We start from the raw sequence: 20,131 nt of genomic DNA, 5'->3' as shown, positions 1-20,131 counted from the left end.
CAGAGTTCCAATCCCCTGCCACAGGCAGGGCCACCAACCTCCAGGCCTGGATAATTCAACAGATCCTGAGTGTACACCAGCCCCTTGCCAGCCCTGGGTTGGCTCCCTGCTTCTGCAGGAGCTGTGGTTGAAGTGACATCACCAGGAACCTGTCAGAAATAGCCAGACCATAAATTTTAATGGCAGAAAACCCCCCAGGGATGTTACCAAACCTCACCTAATTTATGGGAAAGGAAAAATAAATAGCATCATCATCCTGTGCCCGTACTCATGCTTCAGGTAGAGTTTTCCAGAGGGAACCCTGAACATAACAACATTTGCATTTCCAGTTCCTGCGCTGTGACTGGAACAAACTACCAGGCGTCCCCCGTGGGTAATTGGAGCCGTTACTGTGCCAGGGAGCAGCAGGTGACGTGTGACGTGAGGAACGGGGCATTAGCTTTAAATGAAATGCCAAGTGATATTAGTCATGGGAAAGGGAAGAGGGGTCACGAGGGACCCCGGAGCTTCCAGCCTGGGGCGGTGGCACGTGAGACCCGGCGACGCTCGGCGGTTGGTGAGCGCTGTCGGGGGGTGTGTGGCCAGGGCAGCGGTGAGCGCGGCTCAGCGATGGAGCACACGTCTCTGGACATGTCACAACCCCTGTCAAGTGACGTCTGCTGCGGCCCCACGCGTGTCCCAGCTGGGGCTGGCTCCAGGTTGAGCCCTGTATCGGCACTGGTGAGGCTGCAGCTGGAGTGCTGGGTCCAGTTCTGGGCTCCTCAGCATCAGAAGGACATGGAGGTCCTGGAGCGAGTGCAGAGAAGGGCAACCAGGCTGGGGAAGGGGCTGGAGGGCAAATCCTCTGAGGAGCAGCTGAGGGAGCTGGGGGTGCTGAGCCTGGAGAAGAGGAGGCTGAGGGGAGCCCTTCTCCCCACCTCCCCTGCCCTGCCAGGAGGGTGCAGAGAGGTGGGCGATGGTCTCTGCAGCCAGGGGCCAGGAGATGGGACAAGGGGCAATGGGCTCAAGCTGCCCCAGGGCAGGGTCAGCTCAGCTGGGAGGGCAAAGCTCTTCCCTGGCAGAGTTGTGGGGCTGTGGCACAGGCTGCCCAGGGAGGGGCTGAGTCCCCAGCCCTGGGGGTGTTGAACAGAGGGGAGATGAGGTGCTCAGGGAGCTGGGTCAGCACAGGACAGGGACGGTTGGACTGGATGATCTCAAAGGGCTTTTCCAGCCTGGTGACTCTGTGAGTCTGTGTCCATCCTGTGTGACCAGCTCCCCAAGCAGGTCGAGCGCTGCAGGGTGCTTCGTGCCAAGGACAGGAGCTGTGACATGGGGTGTGTCAGAGCAGGATTGGGCCCCTGTCCACACTGTGGTTCGGATATTTGATTAAAGGGGGACCACAACCTGTTTCTATGAATAGGTTTAGTCTCCTCCTGTATGTGCCTGGGTTTAGGTCCTTCCTCCTGGGAGGGCTGGTTTTGGGGAGCCCTGGTTTGGCAGTGCTCTCTGCCTGCCCCTGGGCACCCTGCAGAAGGGACTTGGGGCTGGTGAGACCATGTCTGTAGGGAACAGAGGTTCCTGTAGCTCACAACACACCTTGTCACAGCCTGGCCAAGGATTTGAGCATCTGGCCAGGCTGAGGTGTGATCCAGGGCGTTGGTGCTGTACAGCAAGCGAGTTACTATTTATCTCACCTGTGTCACTGAATCCAGGGGTTTCCTGTGTCTGCAGCCTTGTGCCCAGCCCAGGCTTGTTTACAAACCAGTTCTGTTCTCTGATTTAATCCTGGGTAAGCAGCAGAGCTTCTGACAGCAGGACTTGTCCCTCCCAGGTGCTGGTGCTCCGGACCCACCAGCGGTTGGTTTCCCAGTCTAAGGGAGGAAGCTGGGGTGTGTGGGGGGTTTGTTTTCATTGTGATTCCCAGAGTGTGGGTGTGAGATGGGTGCTCTGCTGGTTATTTACGGAGGGATTGAGTGAAGTGCCACCTCGGGGGTTCGGTGCCCATGGAGGGTGGTGTGGATTTTAACTGGCCAAGTCAAGAAGCTGCAGTTTGCACAGGAGCTTGGTCACAGACTGGAGGGGGTTGGCAGGGACCCCTGGAGATCATGCTGTCCAACCCCCCAGAGCAGGGTCCCCTCGAGCTGCACAGGGCAGCGCCCAGAATCATGGGGTTTAAATGTCTCCAGAGATGGAGACTCCCCAACCTCTCTGGGCAGCCTGGCCCAGGGCTCTGCCACCCTCCCAGCAAAGAAGTTCCTCCTCAGGGTCAGGTGGAACTTCCTCTGCTCCAGTCTGTGCCCACAGCCCCTTGTCCTGTCCTTGGGCACCCCTGAACACAGACTGACCCCTCCTCCTGAGCCCACCCCTCAGGGGTGTCTCAGCACTGAGAAGATCTCCCTCAGGCTTCTCTTCTCTGGGCTGAGCAGCCCCGAGTCCCTCAGCCTCTCTCTGTCAGAGAGATGTTCTGGTCCCCTCAGCATCGTGTCTGAACACAGATCCCCTAAAATTCAGCCTAAACCTTCATGTCAGCCTTTGGCTGTGGCGGGTTGCACCTCTCCAGCACAGCAGCGCTGGCTGGGCTGCCCTGGGGAGCCTGGTTCCCCTCCTTCCATGATGGAGCATTTCACCTCTGGCCTTTTTGGGGTGTTGAGATGATGCCTGTGACCTTTATAGTGCTATGGAGAGGGGCAGGTTGCCAGTCCGGGCACAGCCTCACCCCACGCTGTGAGCAGGGCTGCACCAGGCCAGCCCTGGGATGATGTGGTGTTTGTGGGTGTATTGGACATGCTCTAAGCATAGTTTATCGCTTGGAATAGGTGTGTAGTCTGGACTGGAGATGACCGGGTGTTCTTCTTCAACCCTACAATGCAGCTGTCAGTCTGGGAGAAGCCGCTGGACCTGAAGCACCGCGGCGACATAAACCGGCTCCTCGAGGACCCTCCGCACAAGCGCAAGCTGGAGGCTGCAGCAGGTAACTGGAGCCCTCTGATTATTTGCCTCTATTTAGCTCAGTGTCCAATTAAACTTGGCCACTGGATACTTCCAGTGAGGGTGTGATAGCTGTAACTAGGATGGGGGTTGCTTTTGGGGTGGCATGTAAGGTATTGGGTGAAAAGTGCTGCGCTGGAGCCGCCGTGTCACCCGCAGCCAGGGAGCAGCCGGCTGCTTACGCTGGGTGAATCTTTGATGCACAGAGACTGTCACTGTGCTTTATTGCTCTGGTTTCCAAGGTGCACATCAGGAAGGCAGTGCCAGAGCACTACTCAGCCCCTGCACAGGAGCGGATAGTCCATGGGTACCCAGCCGAGTTGTAGGGGAGTGGAGAGAAGTTCCCAGTGGTGACTCTCTCCCCAGTGCTAAAGGCTTTGGTGGAAATGTGGGTGGCGCTGCCCATCCCCTTCTGAACGCTCTGCGTTCCCAGAGGGGAGAGATGTGGCTCCATTTGAGCTGCTGCTCAGCAGAAATCCATGTGAAGGGGGGCAGAGTGCAGTGAAAGGGCATGCCTGGGCACACCCCTGGTCTGAGGTGCTGCTGTCCCATCCTTCCCAAGAGAGACAGCTTACAGAGGCAGTTTTCCCAGCCTGCCTTCCATGCCGTGCTCCTCACCATGCCAGCTGTTTGGTTGGCTGGCCATAGCCTCATTGTTTGGTCCAGATTTTGGCTGAGCTGGTGACCAGCCCGATGTGCCAGCCTGTGCTTGCTGCTGGCTGCAGAGTCAGTTCCACCGCATCACTCCCAGAGATCTGTTCTCACCAGGTGACATTGACTCCCTTTGCTGTGTTACTGGGAGCTGCCCTGTCAGTGCTCCTGTGATTCCTTTGATTTCCTGGCTACATAGCCTTTCACATGGGAGCTGTGTTGGTAGGACCTGCTGTTACTGGGATGCACGGCAGCCGTTGGTACCTCTTGGATGTTCTGCCGTACTGCAGTTTCACTGGAGACCCTCCCCAGCTGATGCCTTTTCCTTAGTGGTGAGGTCTAGAACAGTGGAGGGGGGAAACGAGGCTTTTCTCAGTCTTTTAAAGCACAGTACTGAAAAATGTGGTGTTTTTGTACCTGGAAGTGTGACCTGCTGTGGGGGCTGCAGCCCATGCGCTGGTCCATGGGCCCCGCTCCCAGTTAACTGCAGTGAACTGGGCTGTGAGGCTGCCTTTGAGGACTTGGATGCTGTGCCTGCAGGTAGATAGAAGTGAGTGATAATCAGGATTTATATTACCATTATTAGGAGAAGTTTAGTGAAGGAAAGCCACGAAGAGTCATTTTCTGTCTGTGTAGCAGGGCAAAGCATAGGATGCAGGTTTTATTGCAGGATATATTGAAAGATCAATTATTTACTGACAAGGGGGAGCAGTGGCCAAAGACAAAGCTGAGGACCATTGTTCGTGGTCTATAATTAATTAATGAGGAGAGCCTGCAGTCATTGTTGGTATGTGCCACTTCAGAAAGCCTGATCTTTGCTGCGTGTTCCATCCTTTTTATTTACTGCCCCTGAGTCCCACCGAGCCTTGATTCATGCACCAGCTTCTCTATGGCCATGACTTTGACTGCTGCTAATAGTCTTCATCTTCCTCACTATAATTGGGACCCGTGGTTGCTCCGTCTCCGAGCCAGTGGCGTTATAATTAGTATCTATTAGCTGCTGAGATGAAGGGAGTTATTCGTTACCATTTCTCTGAGCTCGTAATCTCCAGTAAATAAATAACCCAAACGAGCTGCGTGCTCACTACAATGGGGGCCAGATTTATTTAGCTTAGTTGCTGCCGCTGAGTTTTAATTAGAGTTTTTAAATCAAAGGCACAAGGAAAGCTGGCACAGGCAGTTATTCACGGGGCGCGGGAGGTGATCTGCACAGCGCTCCCCTGGAAGATCAACTGCCTTTATAATTTAGGCAGAAACGAAGAACTACTCATTTACCAATTCCTCCTCCTCCACAATGTGTCACAAGTGCCACAGGACAGAATTGTGGAATCATCCAGGCTGGGAAAGACTGTCAAGGTCATTGAGTCCCATGTGTGGTGGCATCCCGGGTCTTTGCGGGTGGGTTCCCTGGGGAAGGGGGCACAGCACCACATCACCTGGGTGGAGGGACCTGCTGCTGACCAGACATGGAGCCAGGATGGAGTCAGCACTTCCAGGACTTTCATACCTCAATCCTCTATGTTCCCAAGGCAGCTGCCTGACTGCAGAGTGCAGCTCTGGGTGGCAGCTCGCTCTCACTCCTTGTCCCTGGCTGCCACACTCCTCTGGACATCCCTGCTTTTCCTTAGAGATGCCTTAAAATATTTCTGCCTCAGAATCAAAATGTCACAGAATGACCAGGTTGGAAAAGCCCTTTGAAACCATCGAGTCCAACCGTCCTTGTCCTGTGCTGACCCAGCTCCCTGAGCACCTCATCTCCCCTCTGTTCAACACCCCCAGGGCTGGGGACTCAGCCCCTCCCTGGGCAGCCTGTGCCACAGCCCCACAACTCTGCCAGGGAAGAACTTTGCCCTCCCAGCTGAGCTGACCCTGCCCTGGGGCAGCTTGAGCCCATTGCCCCTTGTCCCATCTCCTGTCCCCTGGCTGCAGAGACCATCGCCCACCTCTCTGCACCCTCCTGGCAGGGCAGGGGAGGTGGGGAGAAGGGCTCCCCTCAGCCTCCTCTTCTCCAGGCTCAACACCCCCAGTTTCTGACAGCAGAACAGGGCATGCTGATTCATACTCAGGATGATCCCCATTCAAAACCAGTTGTGATTGGGTTTCCTTGGTCTCCATGAATATTTTGGACCCTTGGGCATTCAGACAAGGATCTGAAGCCCAGTCCCCACAAGGGCGTAGGAAGCTCTGAGGTTCACATGTGGTCTGTGGGTGCTGGGTCTCTCTACGCAAGAAAAATCACAACTCAGATTCTTGTGTGTGGCTGAAGGATTGACAAAGCTTCAGCTCACCTGGGGGACACTGGAGTTTCCTCTGTGCTCTGGAACACGAACTGGAATTCGTGGCATGGCTGGGATTAGCTGGATGATTTAATTAACCAGCACTAAGCTTGATAGACCCTCAGATTGGGGCAGCACTCTGCTTCATGATTCCATGGGAAGATTACTGCCAGGTAATGGTTTTCCTCAAAGCTTTAAAGCAGTCAGCAGGTTCTGTGCTCAGCTGCCTCTCTCCCCTTTCAGGGCAGCTGATAATCTTCCCAGCAGTCCAGGGGTGCCAAGTGATACGGCCGGTTCCCGAGTGAGAGCACAGACGCTGTTTGCCATGTTCCCCTGGGCTTTCCATGCCACTGGACTCTTAGGTGGTGGTGCTGACTCTGATCTTGTCCCATTTATCCAAGATCATCACTGAAGCAGGCAAAGCAAGAAGGACTCGGTGTCCCCCCGCTCAGGGACACTGTCACTGCTCTCGGAGAACCAGGAATTGGGGATGGAAGCAGGGACTGACATCAGGGTGTATGGCATCACTTCTCCTTTACTGGGAGCCCATGTGGTAGCTGCAGTCTGGTGTTAGAAACTCACAGCTCTGCTGTAGCCTTTCAGAGATCTCCAAAAGGTCTTGTTGTAAAATGAAAATGGAAGAGAAACGGGCTCAGGAGGGACGTTCTGGTGTGAGTCAGCAGTGCTGAAGCCTTGGGGCTGCCAGGGCTGAAATCATTCCACACAAGTGTCTTGTCAGTTGAGTTTTAAGGGAAGGGAGGAGGGAGTATCAGGTGAAACGATAGAAGGATTGAAGTAAAATCATGTCACAAATGAGCAATGAATGATTTTGATTCACAACACGAGCAACGAGCTGGTTTTGGGAATGGAAATGGTTGGGTTCATTGCTGTGTGTCTTGTTTGGATGAAGGTGTTTCCCAGGGTCTGATGAAATACGTGTTGTTTTGTGGAAGGTGAGAAACAGTAAATTCCTGAGCAGCTGCTGAGGGAGAGGAATGGAAGGTGCATCTCAGGAACTTGTATTCCCGTTTATCTAGTTCGATTCTAATACCTATCTGTTTCTTTTTAGCAGATAAATGTGTTAGTTCTTGCCCAGGGGATGAAAATGATGATCTTAGCATCAAAACTAAGAGAAATAAGTAAGTTCTAAAGTTTACTTCTCTATCTGCAATGTTGGGGTGCTAACGGCTGGTAGAAATGATGCAAGGAGAGATACCTTCCTCTGTGTGCATAACAGCACCAATAGGTTATCAGAGTCATTCCTGAGGTGTCCAGTCTTTGTTGAACCCAATGATTCCCTAAAATGCCTGTTTCCCATGAAGAGCATCTGGTTTTGTCTGAGTACCCCTCACACGCTTGGGAATGGTTGAGAAGAGCCTGTGTGGATAAGGGTTGTCATTCACATGGAGCAGACTGGGGCTTTTCCCCACTGGTGGCAGGGTTTCCAGGCTACCAGCTCAGACTATCCAGAGGTATTTCTGTTACTGTGCTTTTCTCTGCCCTTTATTGCCACCTCTGTTTCCAGTTCTCATGAGGCAAGGGGCAAGAAAAGCCCCTTTAAAAAGCCTGTGCCAAGTGAGCGACTCGCTGCCCCTGGGCCAAACCTGCAGGAACCTGTTGGTGCTCTAGGAAGTGCCCTGGAGACCTTTCCCTCTCTCAGCCTCTCACAGGGGCTGCACACAGCCTGGCCTGTCCCTGGGGGCTGGCTGGGGCTGGCACACGGCTGGGCCCCTCGCAGTAAACACCTGTAGAGCGAAGCTGCGCCTTGTGCGCTGTGGTTTGGGGGGGTGGTGACCAGTCAGTGCAGCAGAGAGCGGCACCCAGGGGAACTGTGTTCCCTCTTCTGGTGCCATTCCTGTCCCACTGCCTTGGGAGCTTCCTTGGGCCTCCTCCAGACCTGCTGTGGAGCGGTGCTGTGACGAAGGACGATGCTCCTGAGTTCAGTACTCGGAGTGTTCAGGCATTTCATGCTCGGTATAAAGGAGTGTATTTATCCTTTCTGTTTGCTAAACACATGCTTCTGCTGTTTGTGTACTATTTCATGTTTATAGGCAGTGCAGGAGGTTTTAGCCAGTGTATTTTAGCATAAAGGAATCTAAGAATACTTCTTTTGCTGTACTCTGAGCAGAACGGGCTGGCATTACGCCTCTTCCCCTGCCTGCCTTTGCTCATCCCCACGACTTGCTCCCTCAGAACTCCAGCTGTGGGGTTTTTGGTCTCCCTTTATGCTCAGAAGGATGTTGTCAAAATTGTGAGAACCAAATAGGGACCAGCCTTTTATATCTTCACAGAATTTGTGTTTTATCCTCTGTGTTTACTTGCAGAGATACCTCTTCATACAGTATCCCCCCCCCATTCCCCTCCCCAAACAAAAAGGTGAATACAGCCCAGGGCAACCTCAGCCTGTCCCAGAGCAGCTGCATCACCCTCCTGCCTTAATGCATGGCAGCATCTTCCTTGTGGTGTATCAGCACGCTGCAGAGCTGCTGCAAGCTGAAGGCAGGTTGGGGCTGGGCATTCACATCCCAGCTCATGACTTCTGCAGCACAAAGGGAGGTTGAACCCTGTTCTTACCCCCACACAGCCATTGTCAGCTTATTTTTGCAATGTCAGTATTTTTTCCTTGGTAAATGTAACTCACATTACATGCTCCCAGGGCTTGTTTTTATGGGCTGTATTCCCCATCCCATTTGATTTCATTTATGCTACTTAGTAAATCAGTTCATTCCTTGGCCACACAGTGCATCATCCCCTGTGCAGAAAGGGCTTCACTAATGATAAGATGTAATTGCCCCAGCAGTTCCAGCACAATTCTGCACTGGGGCTGCACACAGGGAGTCTGTGCTCAAACACCTCTGTGTTCCAGTCAGCTGCAATCCCAGGGAAGGGCTCTCAGGACCACGGGGGTCCTGCTGGCCCTGGCCACGGGCTGGCTCCTCTCTGGGCTCGGGCAGGTTTGTGCATGCAGTGTATTGCCAGTTGCTCCCCCGGGCTGAGCTCGTGGGGTGCACAGGAACATGAAATAAAGATCAGTGTTGGCTCCCAAGCTCGGGAGGAGCAAAACCAGGGAAGAGCAATAAAATGAGATGAGTCTCTTCAGTCATTCTTTTGAAGGCTCCACTCCTTGGCAAATCTTATATAAAGCTGTCACTTCTCTGAGGCTTGAAATATGGCATGGTGCTGCTGCTGAGTGCCTCTCGATCACAGTGCTAGACCCTCCTTCCACATAATGAGCTGTCAGAGGTCCCCTGGTCCCATCCCCCCCCCCCAGCCCCACGTTTAATAAGGAACCTGGGCTCTGGGTCATGTCTGAGCTGCCAGCCCCCGCTGCTCCGGGCACGCGAAGGAGTCCTGGAGGGTTTTCTAGAGAGGGGTAAAAACCCCACCCCGAGCTGGCTATTACTGAACTGTTTTCTCTCTTCCCTTGTTAAAGAACAGAAGATGCCCCAGCTGCTGGCCGGGGGAAGGCTGAAACGGAGGAGAGAAGTGAGGAGACCCCAGCCCCTCAGGTCACGCCGCCCCTGGAAGAGCGCATCACCCATTTCCGAGATATGCTGCTGGAGAGAGGGGTAAGGAACCTGCTGCCTCCTGTAGGAAAACAGGGCAGCCCACACAGCCCCTGAAGTGTCCATCGCATGGGGCAACTGATGAAAGATGTCTGTGTGTGTCACCGAGAGTGTCAGGCTCAGAAACAGTCCCTCTTTGCGGGTTTTTGGCATGGGAAATGTTTCAGCCTCTCAAACCCCAGTGATCCCAGTGCTGGAAGCCAATTCCATGTACTGGATGGCTGAAATCTGCCTGCTCTGTTAGGAAAGGGTGTTTTGGGAGGGTTAAGAAAACCTGCCCTTTTCCCTGGAGGTCCCTGACTGACATGGACTGCCAGAGTCCAGAGCTGAGGCTGAAGGGCAGGAGCATGGGGTGCTCAGGGCTTTGGGCTGAGAGGGGATGAGAAGAGGTGACCCCTCCACAGGCTGTCAGGTGAGAGCACCAGGAGCATCCTTCCCTCTTGCATCCAGGCCAGTGCAGACCGGTACAGGTTATGGGAGGGCTTGGAGTTACTGGTCTGGCGCTGGACCAGTCTGCCCAGAGAGATGGTGGGATCATTGTGCCTGGAGGGGTTCAAAACAGGTGTGGATGTGGCACTCCAGGACATGGCTTAGTTGACGTGGTGGCGTTGGACAGACAGTTGGACTTGCTGATCTTGGAGGTCTGTTCAGTGATTCCACTGCAGCCGTTTCACCCTGAGCCAATCGAGAGGATGAGTCCACAGATGGAGCCTACACTCAGCCTGTAGATAGAACCCATCAGCCTCATGACCAAGGGTGAAACACAAATGAAGGTCTCATGGCAGCATCCACTCACTGCTTTTGGGAAGAGCTCCAGCCTGCTTTTTGTTCCCCGTGGAAGCACTTGTGAGCCTGAGTTGAACTGGCTGCGTTAGGAGTGGCATCTGTAGGAGGAATTATGGATCCCCCTGTTTATAAACATAAAATCACCTCCCCAGGAGTTCATCTCTCAGGATCTCTTCTTCCAGAGAAATGACTATTTGGAAGGTGATTGGGAGTAATTAGCATCCCAGGTTTGGGTCCTGGTGCTGCAGCTGTGAAGGGGTGGATCACTGTGCTGATGGGTTTGCCTCCTGCCAGCTCTCTGCCAGTGTCTGTTCTGGTCTCTGTTCTGGAGAACTTGGTGTCATTTCTGTGAGGGAAGAAATCCCAAGGTGTCTGGTTTTAGGTAGAAAAGTCTATAAAACTTGTCACTAGTAATCAGCAGACTTTAAAGGCAGATGATTGGGGTTTCAGAAGCTCAGCCATAAATGATCTCCATGCCAGACCTGCTTTATTAATACATGTTGTTATTTATGCTTAAAAAAATGCAGAAGTGCCACAAATGAACGCTGGGTGAAGGCTTCTGCTGGTGTACTTCCATACAGGAGGCAGTAAGTCAATATTTGCAGTCATTAGGGATGCTCTGCCATAGGATCCTTCCAGTGTTGCCAGTGTCAGACCTGCTCACACAGGTCAGGAATTTGGGAAAGGCACCGTCTGGCTTTGCTGTTGGTTAGAAATGCCCAGATAATGGGTTACTTTGCTCTCACCCTCAGCGTTTTTAAATGTCCAGGCAGCTGCTGGTTGGCACCAGCTGGTTGGCGTGGCTGGAAGGCCATTAGTGCTGCTTTAATCTGATGATTTAATGAACGTCTCCTGCCATTCTCCCCCTAATGTTGTTATTTCTCCAGAAATTACTGGCTGGCATTACAGAGACCTTGTTAGATGGAGTTCTCCAGCGCAGTTCTGAATCTTCCTGCATAAATCATATGAGCAGAAGCATGTTTATTGCAACATGTTAAAAATAGATGGGGTGTTTGGTGTAGCTCCAAGGCAGTGATGCTGTTCTGAAGTCTGCTGTGAGTTTCCTGATGTAAAACTCTCAAACTCTGCTCTCTTCTGGGAGTTCTAAAGTTTCCACACGGTCCTGAGAGCAAGGGGAAAATCCAGACCTCTGCCTGGCTCCCTCACAGCCGTGGCAGTGGAATACCCATGGTCTGTGTTCCTAGGAAGGTTGTCTCTCTGCTGGGATGCTCAGACAGATATGTGGGGGCTTCAGGATTTTGCCTTCTTAATGCTGGTGTCAAAGGGTGTTTTGAGGATCCTGACCCCCACCATCCTACCTCCAAACAACCCTTGCAGCCTTAGTGTTATCCTGAAGAATAAATTAAACCCCCCAAATAAACAGGGGTTTTATTGCTTTTGTTCTTTTTTCCCCCAGCCTGTTTTTCAGACAGACCCAAAAAACCCCTTTCTAGAAGGACAAGCTGCTGAGTCCCACTTCCTAACACCTTTTATTGGGGGTCACCAGTGGGTTTGACTGCTGGGAGCACATCAGAGACCCAGGTGCCTTCCTCACTCCACCCTTTCTGCCCGTTTTTGTATGTCTGTGTGTCCAGGATGGATGTTGTTCCCTACAGAACGTCTCCTGAAAGCCAGGGATCCTTTGCTGGTGAAGATAAATGCATCCTCTGGAAACACCAAGCTTAAATAAATCTTGTAGTCAAAGCCAAAATCTCAACCTACCGTTGTTGCTGGGCTTCCAGGGTGAGTTAGAAGTAAGACCAGCTCTTCAGAAGATGTCCCTTCACCTCCAAACATCCCGTTCCTACCCAGTGCACTGAGGTTTTGTGAGGCTTTTCCACTTCTCTTTGGACTCTGCTTGTGAGCAGGAGCTGAGACCTGGAAAGGTGGGACAGGCTGGGATCTCCTCCCTTCCACCTGTGCTGGTGATGAGGGCACAGAAGCCAGTACCTGGTCTGGGAAGAGATGCCACCCCCACCGCCCCCATCCATGCATTCCCTGGTTGAATGTCCCCCAGAGCACGATGCAGTACCTGATAGGGATTAGGATTAGGGGATTAGGCAGAGCATTTCTGGTTTACACATGAGCAGAGCCCCGAGATGAGCACCCTGAGCAGGGTGATGTGGAGCTAGGGTTCCATGGCAAAGACTGGTACCCAGCATTGGTGTTGGGTTATCATCGCTAAACAAGAAATTAACAGGAATGATTAAATGATAAATTAGTGTGATCTTACCTAGTTTTGAGTTTAGACTGACCTTTGCACTGGGAACCAAGCTGAAAACCAGGGATTCCTGCTGCTGGTCCCTCGGAAGGGGGAAAACCCCAAACGTCAGGGCTTCATCTCTTGCGTGGTCCTGAAGCTTTCCTTCATCAGAGCTCTCCTGTTGGAGTGTTAATTCCTTCATTTCCATTCCACGTGCTGTATTTTTTCAGTGGATTTACTCTGCTTTGTGAGAAGAGTTAATTGATTGGTTAGAATACTCTGTGCCACTCCAGAGTTCCCTCTAACAGACTAATTAACAGCAGTGATGGAGAGGGTACCGAAAGCAGGCTGTGGGTTTCAGCCTGTGCTTCCAGACTGTCGTGTTGTAAAAGTCCTGGGCAAGGGGGACAGGGCAAGTGAAGGTCCTGCTTGGGTACGTGGTGGTCCTTACAGCCCACGCAGCATCAGGAGGCTCTGGAGAAGGTGGAGGAACCTCTGAGGGAGCGAGATGTTTCCATCTGGGGTGGCTGTGGGATGCGAGTGATGGATGGGGCTTGGGTGGGCGCCGGGTCCCGTGGCGCTGAATCCAGGTCCTGGGAGGGGGAAGCCTGGGAGGGAGGGGAGGTGACAGCCTTGCTCGTGGAGGGAAGCAGCGTGTTCCCTGCAAGCCCACGGTGCTTCGGAGACCTTCAGCCTGTGCATGTGCTGACAGCCTCCTTTGGGTTATAATTTAAGTTCTGGTGAGGAGGGGCGTTCGAGCTGAGATAATTGCTTGAATGGAAATTGATGCTTCTGTTGTACAAAGGGGATAATAAAATGGCATTTTCCTTCCTGCTACAGAGGCTCACCATCAAAAAACCGTGGAATGAGCATCTCCCAGATACTCACTGAGATGTCCTAGAGCAAATCAATACTAATGGTGTGGGGGCGACCAAAGCATCGCCAGAAACAGATTAAAATTCAGCTTCCAACCGCTCTGAGGCATCCTTTAGAGGGTTCATTAGCTTTCTGAACTCCTCTTTTGCTTCACCTTGGAACATTTCCTCCTTTAGCATCCTTATTAACATTCCTTCATGCAGCTGTGTTTGTGTTCTTCACAGGTCTCAGCGTTCTCTACGTGGGAAAAAGAGTTACACAAAATAGTATTTGATCCACGCTACCTTCTCCTAAACTCAGAAGAGCGTAAACAGGTGAGTTACCTCCAGCCTGGCTTCTGAGGGGCAGCAGGCATCTCTCAAAGCGGCCCGAGCAGCCGAGTCCTTATCGTGGTGGGATGGAAAGAGCTGCATCACATGAAAAAAGCCTTTTTGGGGGGGGGTTTCAGAGAGACTCTCACTTCAGAGGGTTGTCTCCTTTGGAGATCGAGTGGTGGCAAGTGAGTTGGCACTTAGAGACGAGCTACAGGCTCTTGGGTGGTAGGAAGAGTGTTTACAAGTCTGGGAAGCTGGGCTGTAGAAGGGAAAATGGCCATAAGGTGATTTTTCCACTTGGAAATACTTGGATATGGTGGAGAAACGACTTCATTTTTGCTACTTAGATTATTTCCTAGGTGTTTGGCAGTGTTTACTGCTGCTCTTTGCTATAGCTGAGCTTGCTGGGTGTAAATGGGAGGAGCAGCGTGGCTCTGCTGGGATCTGTTTGGGCACAAAGGGAAGCGGGTGTTTTGCTGCCTCGTTTGTTGGGTGTTAATTATCACCGGGGATCTAAAGGGACCTGAGGGCTGCAGATGAGCCTGAAAGACTCAGGAGAGACTCTAGGGTGTTGCAGGGAAGGGGAATGCTTCTCCAGTGTAGTGATTTCTCTTCCTTACCGGTCCTTTGTCATTCTGGAGGAGGCAGAATTTTGAATATGGAATTGTCCATTTTTTAAACAAACACAGTGAAAAATGTGCTTATTCCTATTGCATCTCACTGGGTCCCACGTCCTGGGATTCTCCAGAGGCCTTCCTGCAGGTGTTTGCTGAGACACTGGGCACATACATCTTCATTTCCTCCCTTTCCAATAGTTTCTATTCTGAAGAAAAAAAAAAAGTGAAATAAAATAATAATGAAATATGGGCATGAGAATGGAAGAGAAACTGCTGGCATGGGAAATACAGCTGAGCAGGGATCTCAGGGAATCAGCAAGGACGGGGCTTGGGCCTGAATGAGTCCATCAAGATATATTCTCCTGTCATTTGATCAGCCCTGGGGAGGTTACAACAGAAGTAGCTCATGAATACACATGGCAGCACGTGCTGGAAGCGCTGCTGAGGGGACCCTGTTTGCAGCCGCTGTTTAACCCACGGGGAAGGGTTATGAGCAGCGAGGAGCTGGCGGTGCGGTAGGTCGAAACCCACAGTCAGGAGCAGTTGGCTCTGTGGGTGATGGTGATTCGGGCTGGGTGCTCAGGGGGAAGAGGGTGATCGTTGGCTGCTCTTCTGCAAAATGGGGTTAAACCCAAGAAAGCTTGGGAGCACACGCCAGGTGTTTAATGTCTTTTAGATACCACGCTTGAAGCCAAGGCTTGCCGAGGTTCATTATGAGGAGTTCCTTTTAATTAGACCCCATTTTCCTACAAGAAGTAGTTCAAGAAGAAAATTAGATTTGGACAAGAGTAGGTGCCTGATTTAATGAAGTAACTTCTGGAAGTGCAGCTCACATTAGTAGAAGACAATCTTTAGGTTTCTGGAAACATTTACCTTCACGGATGCTGCCTGTGCACACGAGCAGCCGGCCCCGGGGTGCGTTTGAATTATGCAGATGAATTTAGATTGGAGGGGGTTAGAGGAGAAGAGTGGCTCCTGTTGGAAGTGAGGGATGAATGGGAGGAGGAGGGAGTGGGTGAAGGAAGGAATGGGTGAAGGAAGGAACAGAGGAAGGAATGGGTGAAGGAAGGAAGAGATGAAGGGAGGGATGAAGGAAAGGAGGGATGAAGGAAGTAATGAGTGCCAGGGCATGGCTGGCTGTACCACTGGTGTCTGCTCCTCACAGCCAGGCCAGCGGGTTGGGAAGGGCAGGGAAAGCGTTTTGGCTGTGACCTGCAGGCATCTGAGGGAACTTCATCTTGACGTGCACGTGTGTTGAGGTGGGTTTGTCTTCCAGGAGGGCACACTCTGGGTGTCCTTCCTCAGCCCAAGGGGCGTAACGATCTGTTATCGAACATCATTGGTTTGCTCCACCCTCTCACCAATATTTTCCAGGGGGTTATTAACAGTGGAACGATGCTGCTGTCTTTAAGCAAGGAACAGTGAAGGGTAAAGGAGGAGCTGTATTAAAATAATCAGCTGATGGTTAATTTTGATTTATTACCTTCATAAGAGCTTCCCTGATAGCAGAAAGGCAAGCAGTAACAGTGGCACCTCCTTCATTTGTCCCGTTTCCTTCCACCTCCTCTTACACTGGACTTCACAATCACACACAGCCCAACGTGTTCAGCATTCCTGGGGGTTTCATGGTTCTTCTCATGGCTGTTTTTCAATCTCTACTTTCCCAGAGCTGTTTGACATAGCCATGCTACCTACCAGTTGTAATTGGGTTACTTCAGCTTCTGTGATGTGCAGATTTGCCCCTGTGCATCCTCATGGCTGATGAGCAAACAGCCCTGGTACTAACCAAGGTCATCATATTTAATATACATCATATTTTATGTACATCATTTGTGGTGGAAAGCATGGGGAATGTGGAACACTAATAGCAGCTCCTTTTACTCCACAGCTTGGTGTGCCACTCTTTTTAGAGCATGAAACCAGCAGGGCCAGGTTTTTGGTGTTAAAAACACAATTAAGGCAGGTGGATGAATTCTGTGACTTTCTGGAGAACTTCACTCCTTTCTGAGACACCAGGACCCCTGATGCTGAGCGCCCTGCTCCGTGCTCAGCTGCCAGGGACTGGTAGAGGAAGGCTGTTGACCCTTCCAAACACATTAAAGCTTTTTGTATGTGTACAGAGGACCCTGTGTAAGCTCCTGCGTTTTGACAACTGATTTGAAAGGTCTCCAGGCTTTTTTTTGGGAGGGGTAACCCACAGAACATGGATGTTTATCATTATAGACATCTTCAGGGACTCCAGTCAGTTGGAAAGATGCAAGATCCAACCTGAATTAATAGAGTCTGTTTGTGCAGATGTAGAAAACCAGTGCTATAGGCAGAAAATGCAAGCAAGATGCTGGAGTCAGGAAATCTGGATTTATGTTGCACTTGATGGTGGAATTGAGGTGTTATCTGTCCATATTGTACCTTTTCCCTGCTACTTATTTTGTGAGAACATGATCAGCACTGCACAGAGCAGATTGAGCTGCCTGCAAGTCTGGGGGCAGCCTGTACCGAGGGCTGATAAGATCCACAGGTCGTGAGATTGACAGCCCTTTGCTCAAGCCCAAATACCACAGAGGCTTTGTTAATAAATGCTGTGTCTTGTTTCCCTTTCTTGGAAAGATATTTGAACAGTTTGTCAAGACCAGGATCAGAGAAGAGTACAAAGAAAAGAAAAACAAATTGTTGTTAGCCAAAGAAGAGTTTAAAAAGCTCCTTGAAGAATCCAAGTTATCACCAAGGTATGGCATTGCCTTACAGAGATTTGCTAAGATAAGCTTTCCCATTTAGCCTGTGCTTACCAGCCCTGGGACCCCTAACACTGACAGGCTCTTTATAGCCAGCTTGGACATCCAGTGATACAACTCTGGGTTGGTGTTTCTTCCCTGACACTCTACAATATGCTGTTAAATTACTGGGAAAGGGAAGTTACTGTTTTTCTCTCTCTGTTCCTTTCCCTTTTTCTTGCTGTCATTAAGACTGTGTAATGTTTTGCATGACACATGGATTTTATAGGCACATGTATGGTAGAGTTACAGAGCACACATCCACACACATGCTGGCTATAGGAGAACAGCACTGGAATGTTAAATCTCAGCTATATTAGGCATACACCTGTTAATTAGTGAGAAAAAGTGTATTTAGGTTTGGATTCTGTTGGAAGAGAAGCACTATTTAACACATCATAGAATGTCATGGGTTGGAAGGGACCCCAAGGGTCCCAGAGCTCCAACCCCCTGCCACAGGCAGGGACACCAACCTCCAGGCTGGAGCTACACAAGGTTGCCCAGGGCCCCAGCCAACCTGGCCTTGAACACCCCCAGGGACGGGGCACCCACCCCCTCTCTGGGCAGCCCCTTCCAGCCCCTCACCACTCTCTCTCTGCAAAGAACTTCCCCCTAATATCTCCTCTCCCCCTTCCCTCCTCCAGCTTCACTCCATCCCCTTGTCCTGTCAGTCTCTGCCCTTTAACAAGCTGATTCCCCTCCTGTTCCTGGGGTCCCTTCAGGGACAGGGAGGCTGCAGTGAGGTCCCCCCACAGCCTTCTCTTCTCCAGGCTGACCCAGCCCAGCTCCCTCAGCCTCTCTCCGTAGGGGAGCTGCTCCAGCCCTCTAATGATCTTTGTGGCCCTGAAGCTAGTGTTCACACCACACCACTAAATGAAAGCATGCAGTGCAGTGATGTATTTTCCTACATTGATTTTTGAGTTACCAGCTCCAAGGTTGTGTGGTGGTGGATGCGATGTGTGGGGATAGCACTTGCTCAGTTGGATATTACAGGATATAATAGATTTACAGGTTACAAGTCTGGTTAAATTGTTGGAAGCAAGAAATTGCAGCTCCTCTACTTAAACATGCAGGTAACTGTGCAGCACTGGCTGCCTAGACACACAGATACCGGCAGCCTCTTGGAAGGGATAACTGTACAGAGTGTTTTGCCACAAAACTCAGAATATTCTGGGCTAAATGCTGGTTCCAGCCCTGGTGCTTTCAGTCTGCAAGGGGAAAGTCATGCTGGGCCATGGGACAAAGTGTTTTCCCAGGTAGTGTTTTTGTTGAGCTGACTGTGGAGCCACAGAGAAACCCTTCGGCCGGCGATAGGCTCTGGCTCGACTCTGACCTGCAGTCACACACCCCGTTAGTGCTGGGAGACACTGGCCCCAGCAATGAAGTCCTGAGGCAAAGCTGCCTGTGGATTTTCATTGCTCTGTGCCCATCACTTCTCAGCTATTTTTAGAAGAGACCTGAGCTGCCCGGGGTGTCACAGGGTGAGGAGCGCTGCAATTAGCCACAGGTGAGATTCCCTGCCCTCTTATGGGCTAATTATTGAAATTACTGATTAAAAACGCAGGAAGATGCCGTGTTAATGGTTCAAAATGCCATGTCAGTGGTTCAGAGTGGTCCTGTCAGCTGCCACCCAGGTGTTTCTGAACCAAGACATGAAGTTAGCAGTGGGAGGCTGATAGCTGAGTCCGAAGCCTGGGCAGTTCTGGCACGGGCTGACCTCCCTCCTCCTGGGGTTTACCAATGTGCTCCTGGGAAATCCTCCCCAAAACACCCGGTTTTAAGGGTCTGAGAAGTGAAGTGAGATCCAGGTCAAAGAGCCACAAGCACTAAAATGTGTCTCACTCCTGCAGAACAACGTTCAAGGAATTTGCGGAGAAGTACGGCAGAGACCAGCGGTTCCGCCTGGTGCAGAAGAAGAAAGACCAAGAGCATTTCTTCAACCAGTTCATCCTTATTCTGAAAAAGAGGGACAAAGAAAACAGGATAAGGCTACGGAAAATGAGATAAAAACTCCTGAACCTGGCAATATGTGGCTGCAGTGAGAAATTCAGATGAAGGCTGGAGCGTTCGGGGTTCAGCTTGGAACAACTGGAGGAGGAAGCAGACATCCCTGAGAGGAACTTTCTCTGGATGGAGTTCCATGAGTCTGTGTTGGACTGGTGAAGGTTGTTCTGCAGGAATCTGAAGGATCTTTTGTTCTCAAAGAATTAATGTTTCATATTGAAGCTCTCTTTTGTACAACATCCCCAGTTTGATGCATTTCTAATTGCCATGATATGTCAATCCCTTAATTGTTTTAATTATGCAAATTACTTGTAATATACACAAATTATGAATCCGATGCAGATTTGTAATTAAGCAGAAGCAGATGCCATCCATAACAATCTCAAGATATTTCCATCATTTAGGGGAATTATCTAAAGCAATCTTTTGGCAACTTTATGCATTACCATGAAGTGTTTGGGGGTGCAGTGGTACGCGGGGATTCACTACCCGGTGTTCATACGTCTCTGTCCAGTTCTCTGCGTAGTAGTAATAAGATATTAATCGTTAATCTTAGTGAAGAGTGTGGAAATCTTGGCATATGTTCCATAGGAAAAACTCTCTAAGTGTCAGAAATTGCTGCCTACTACTTACTGTGAGTGGTGCTTTCAGGCACAGGCACAGCAGCCCTTCCTAGGAAGATGTTCCTTTGGAAAACCATCACCCATTTGGTTTCAGTTACGTTACTGTACGTGAAAAGTCTGCATGGGGTTTTTCTCATCATATTTGTATAAATAAATATTTAACTTTTTTAATTAATAAATATTTTAAACCAATTTCCTGGGGGAGGGGTTTAAGCTTCTAAACCTTCTGAAACGCTGGGTACAATAGTGGGGGGGGGAGGTCTCATGGCTTTTCCTTGAGGGGTAGAAAACCAGAGAGAGCTCCCACTGCTTGTGGTTCATGTGCAGAATCCACTGATATCAATGGGAGTTTGAGCACACTGAGAGCAAAATAGTCTCTCTGACTGTGGAGGTCGGATATCATGGCTAGAGAAAAGCAGCCCAGCTCCACTGCACATGGGTATATCCCTTCCTGTATGCTGAAGGAAAGGCACGCTC

At 50.9% G+C, this 20,131-nt stretch overlaps 1 protein-coding gene across 1 annotated transcript in view; it reads left to right on the top strand.

Annotated features, from left to right (window-relative positions):
• Positions 1-19,034, top strand: part of TCERG1L (transcription elongation regulator 1 like) — a gene marked incomplete at both ends in the record, with an annotated part of 56,950 nt that extends 37,916 nt beyond the window's left edge. Inside the window, 6 exons of the mRNA XM_084264724.1 lie at positions 2,796-2,950; positions 6,964-7,033; positions 9,328-9,463; positions 13,550-13,639; positions 16,864-16,982; positions 18,878-19,034. Of these exons, the coding sequence (XP_084120850.1) occupies positions 2,796-2,950; positions 6,964-7,033; positions 9,328-9,463; positions 13,550-13,639; positions 16,864-16,982; positions 18,878-19,034 (727 nt within the window). The remainder of the gene's footprint in view (positions 1-2,795; positions 2,951-6,963; positions 7,034-9,327; positions 9,464-13,549; positions 13,640-16,863; positions 16,983-18,877) is intronic.
• Positions 19,035-20,131: the final 1,097 nt, after the last annotated feature.

Source organism: Gallinula chloropus (assembly GCF_964237585.1).
Source record: "Gallinula chloropus genome assembly, chromosome: 5".
Classification (NCBI taxonomy): Eukaryota; Metazoa; Chordata; class Aves; order Gruiformes; family Rallidae; genus Gallinula; species Gallinula chloropus.
The sequence above is the reverse complement of the archived record's forward strand: the minus strand, read 5'-3'. Positions and strand labels throughout refer to the sequence as shown.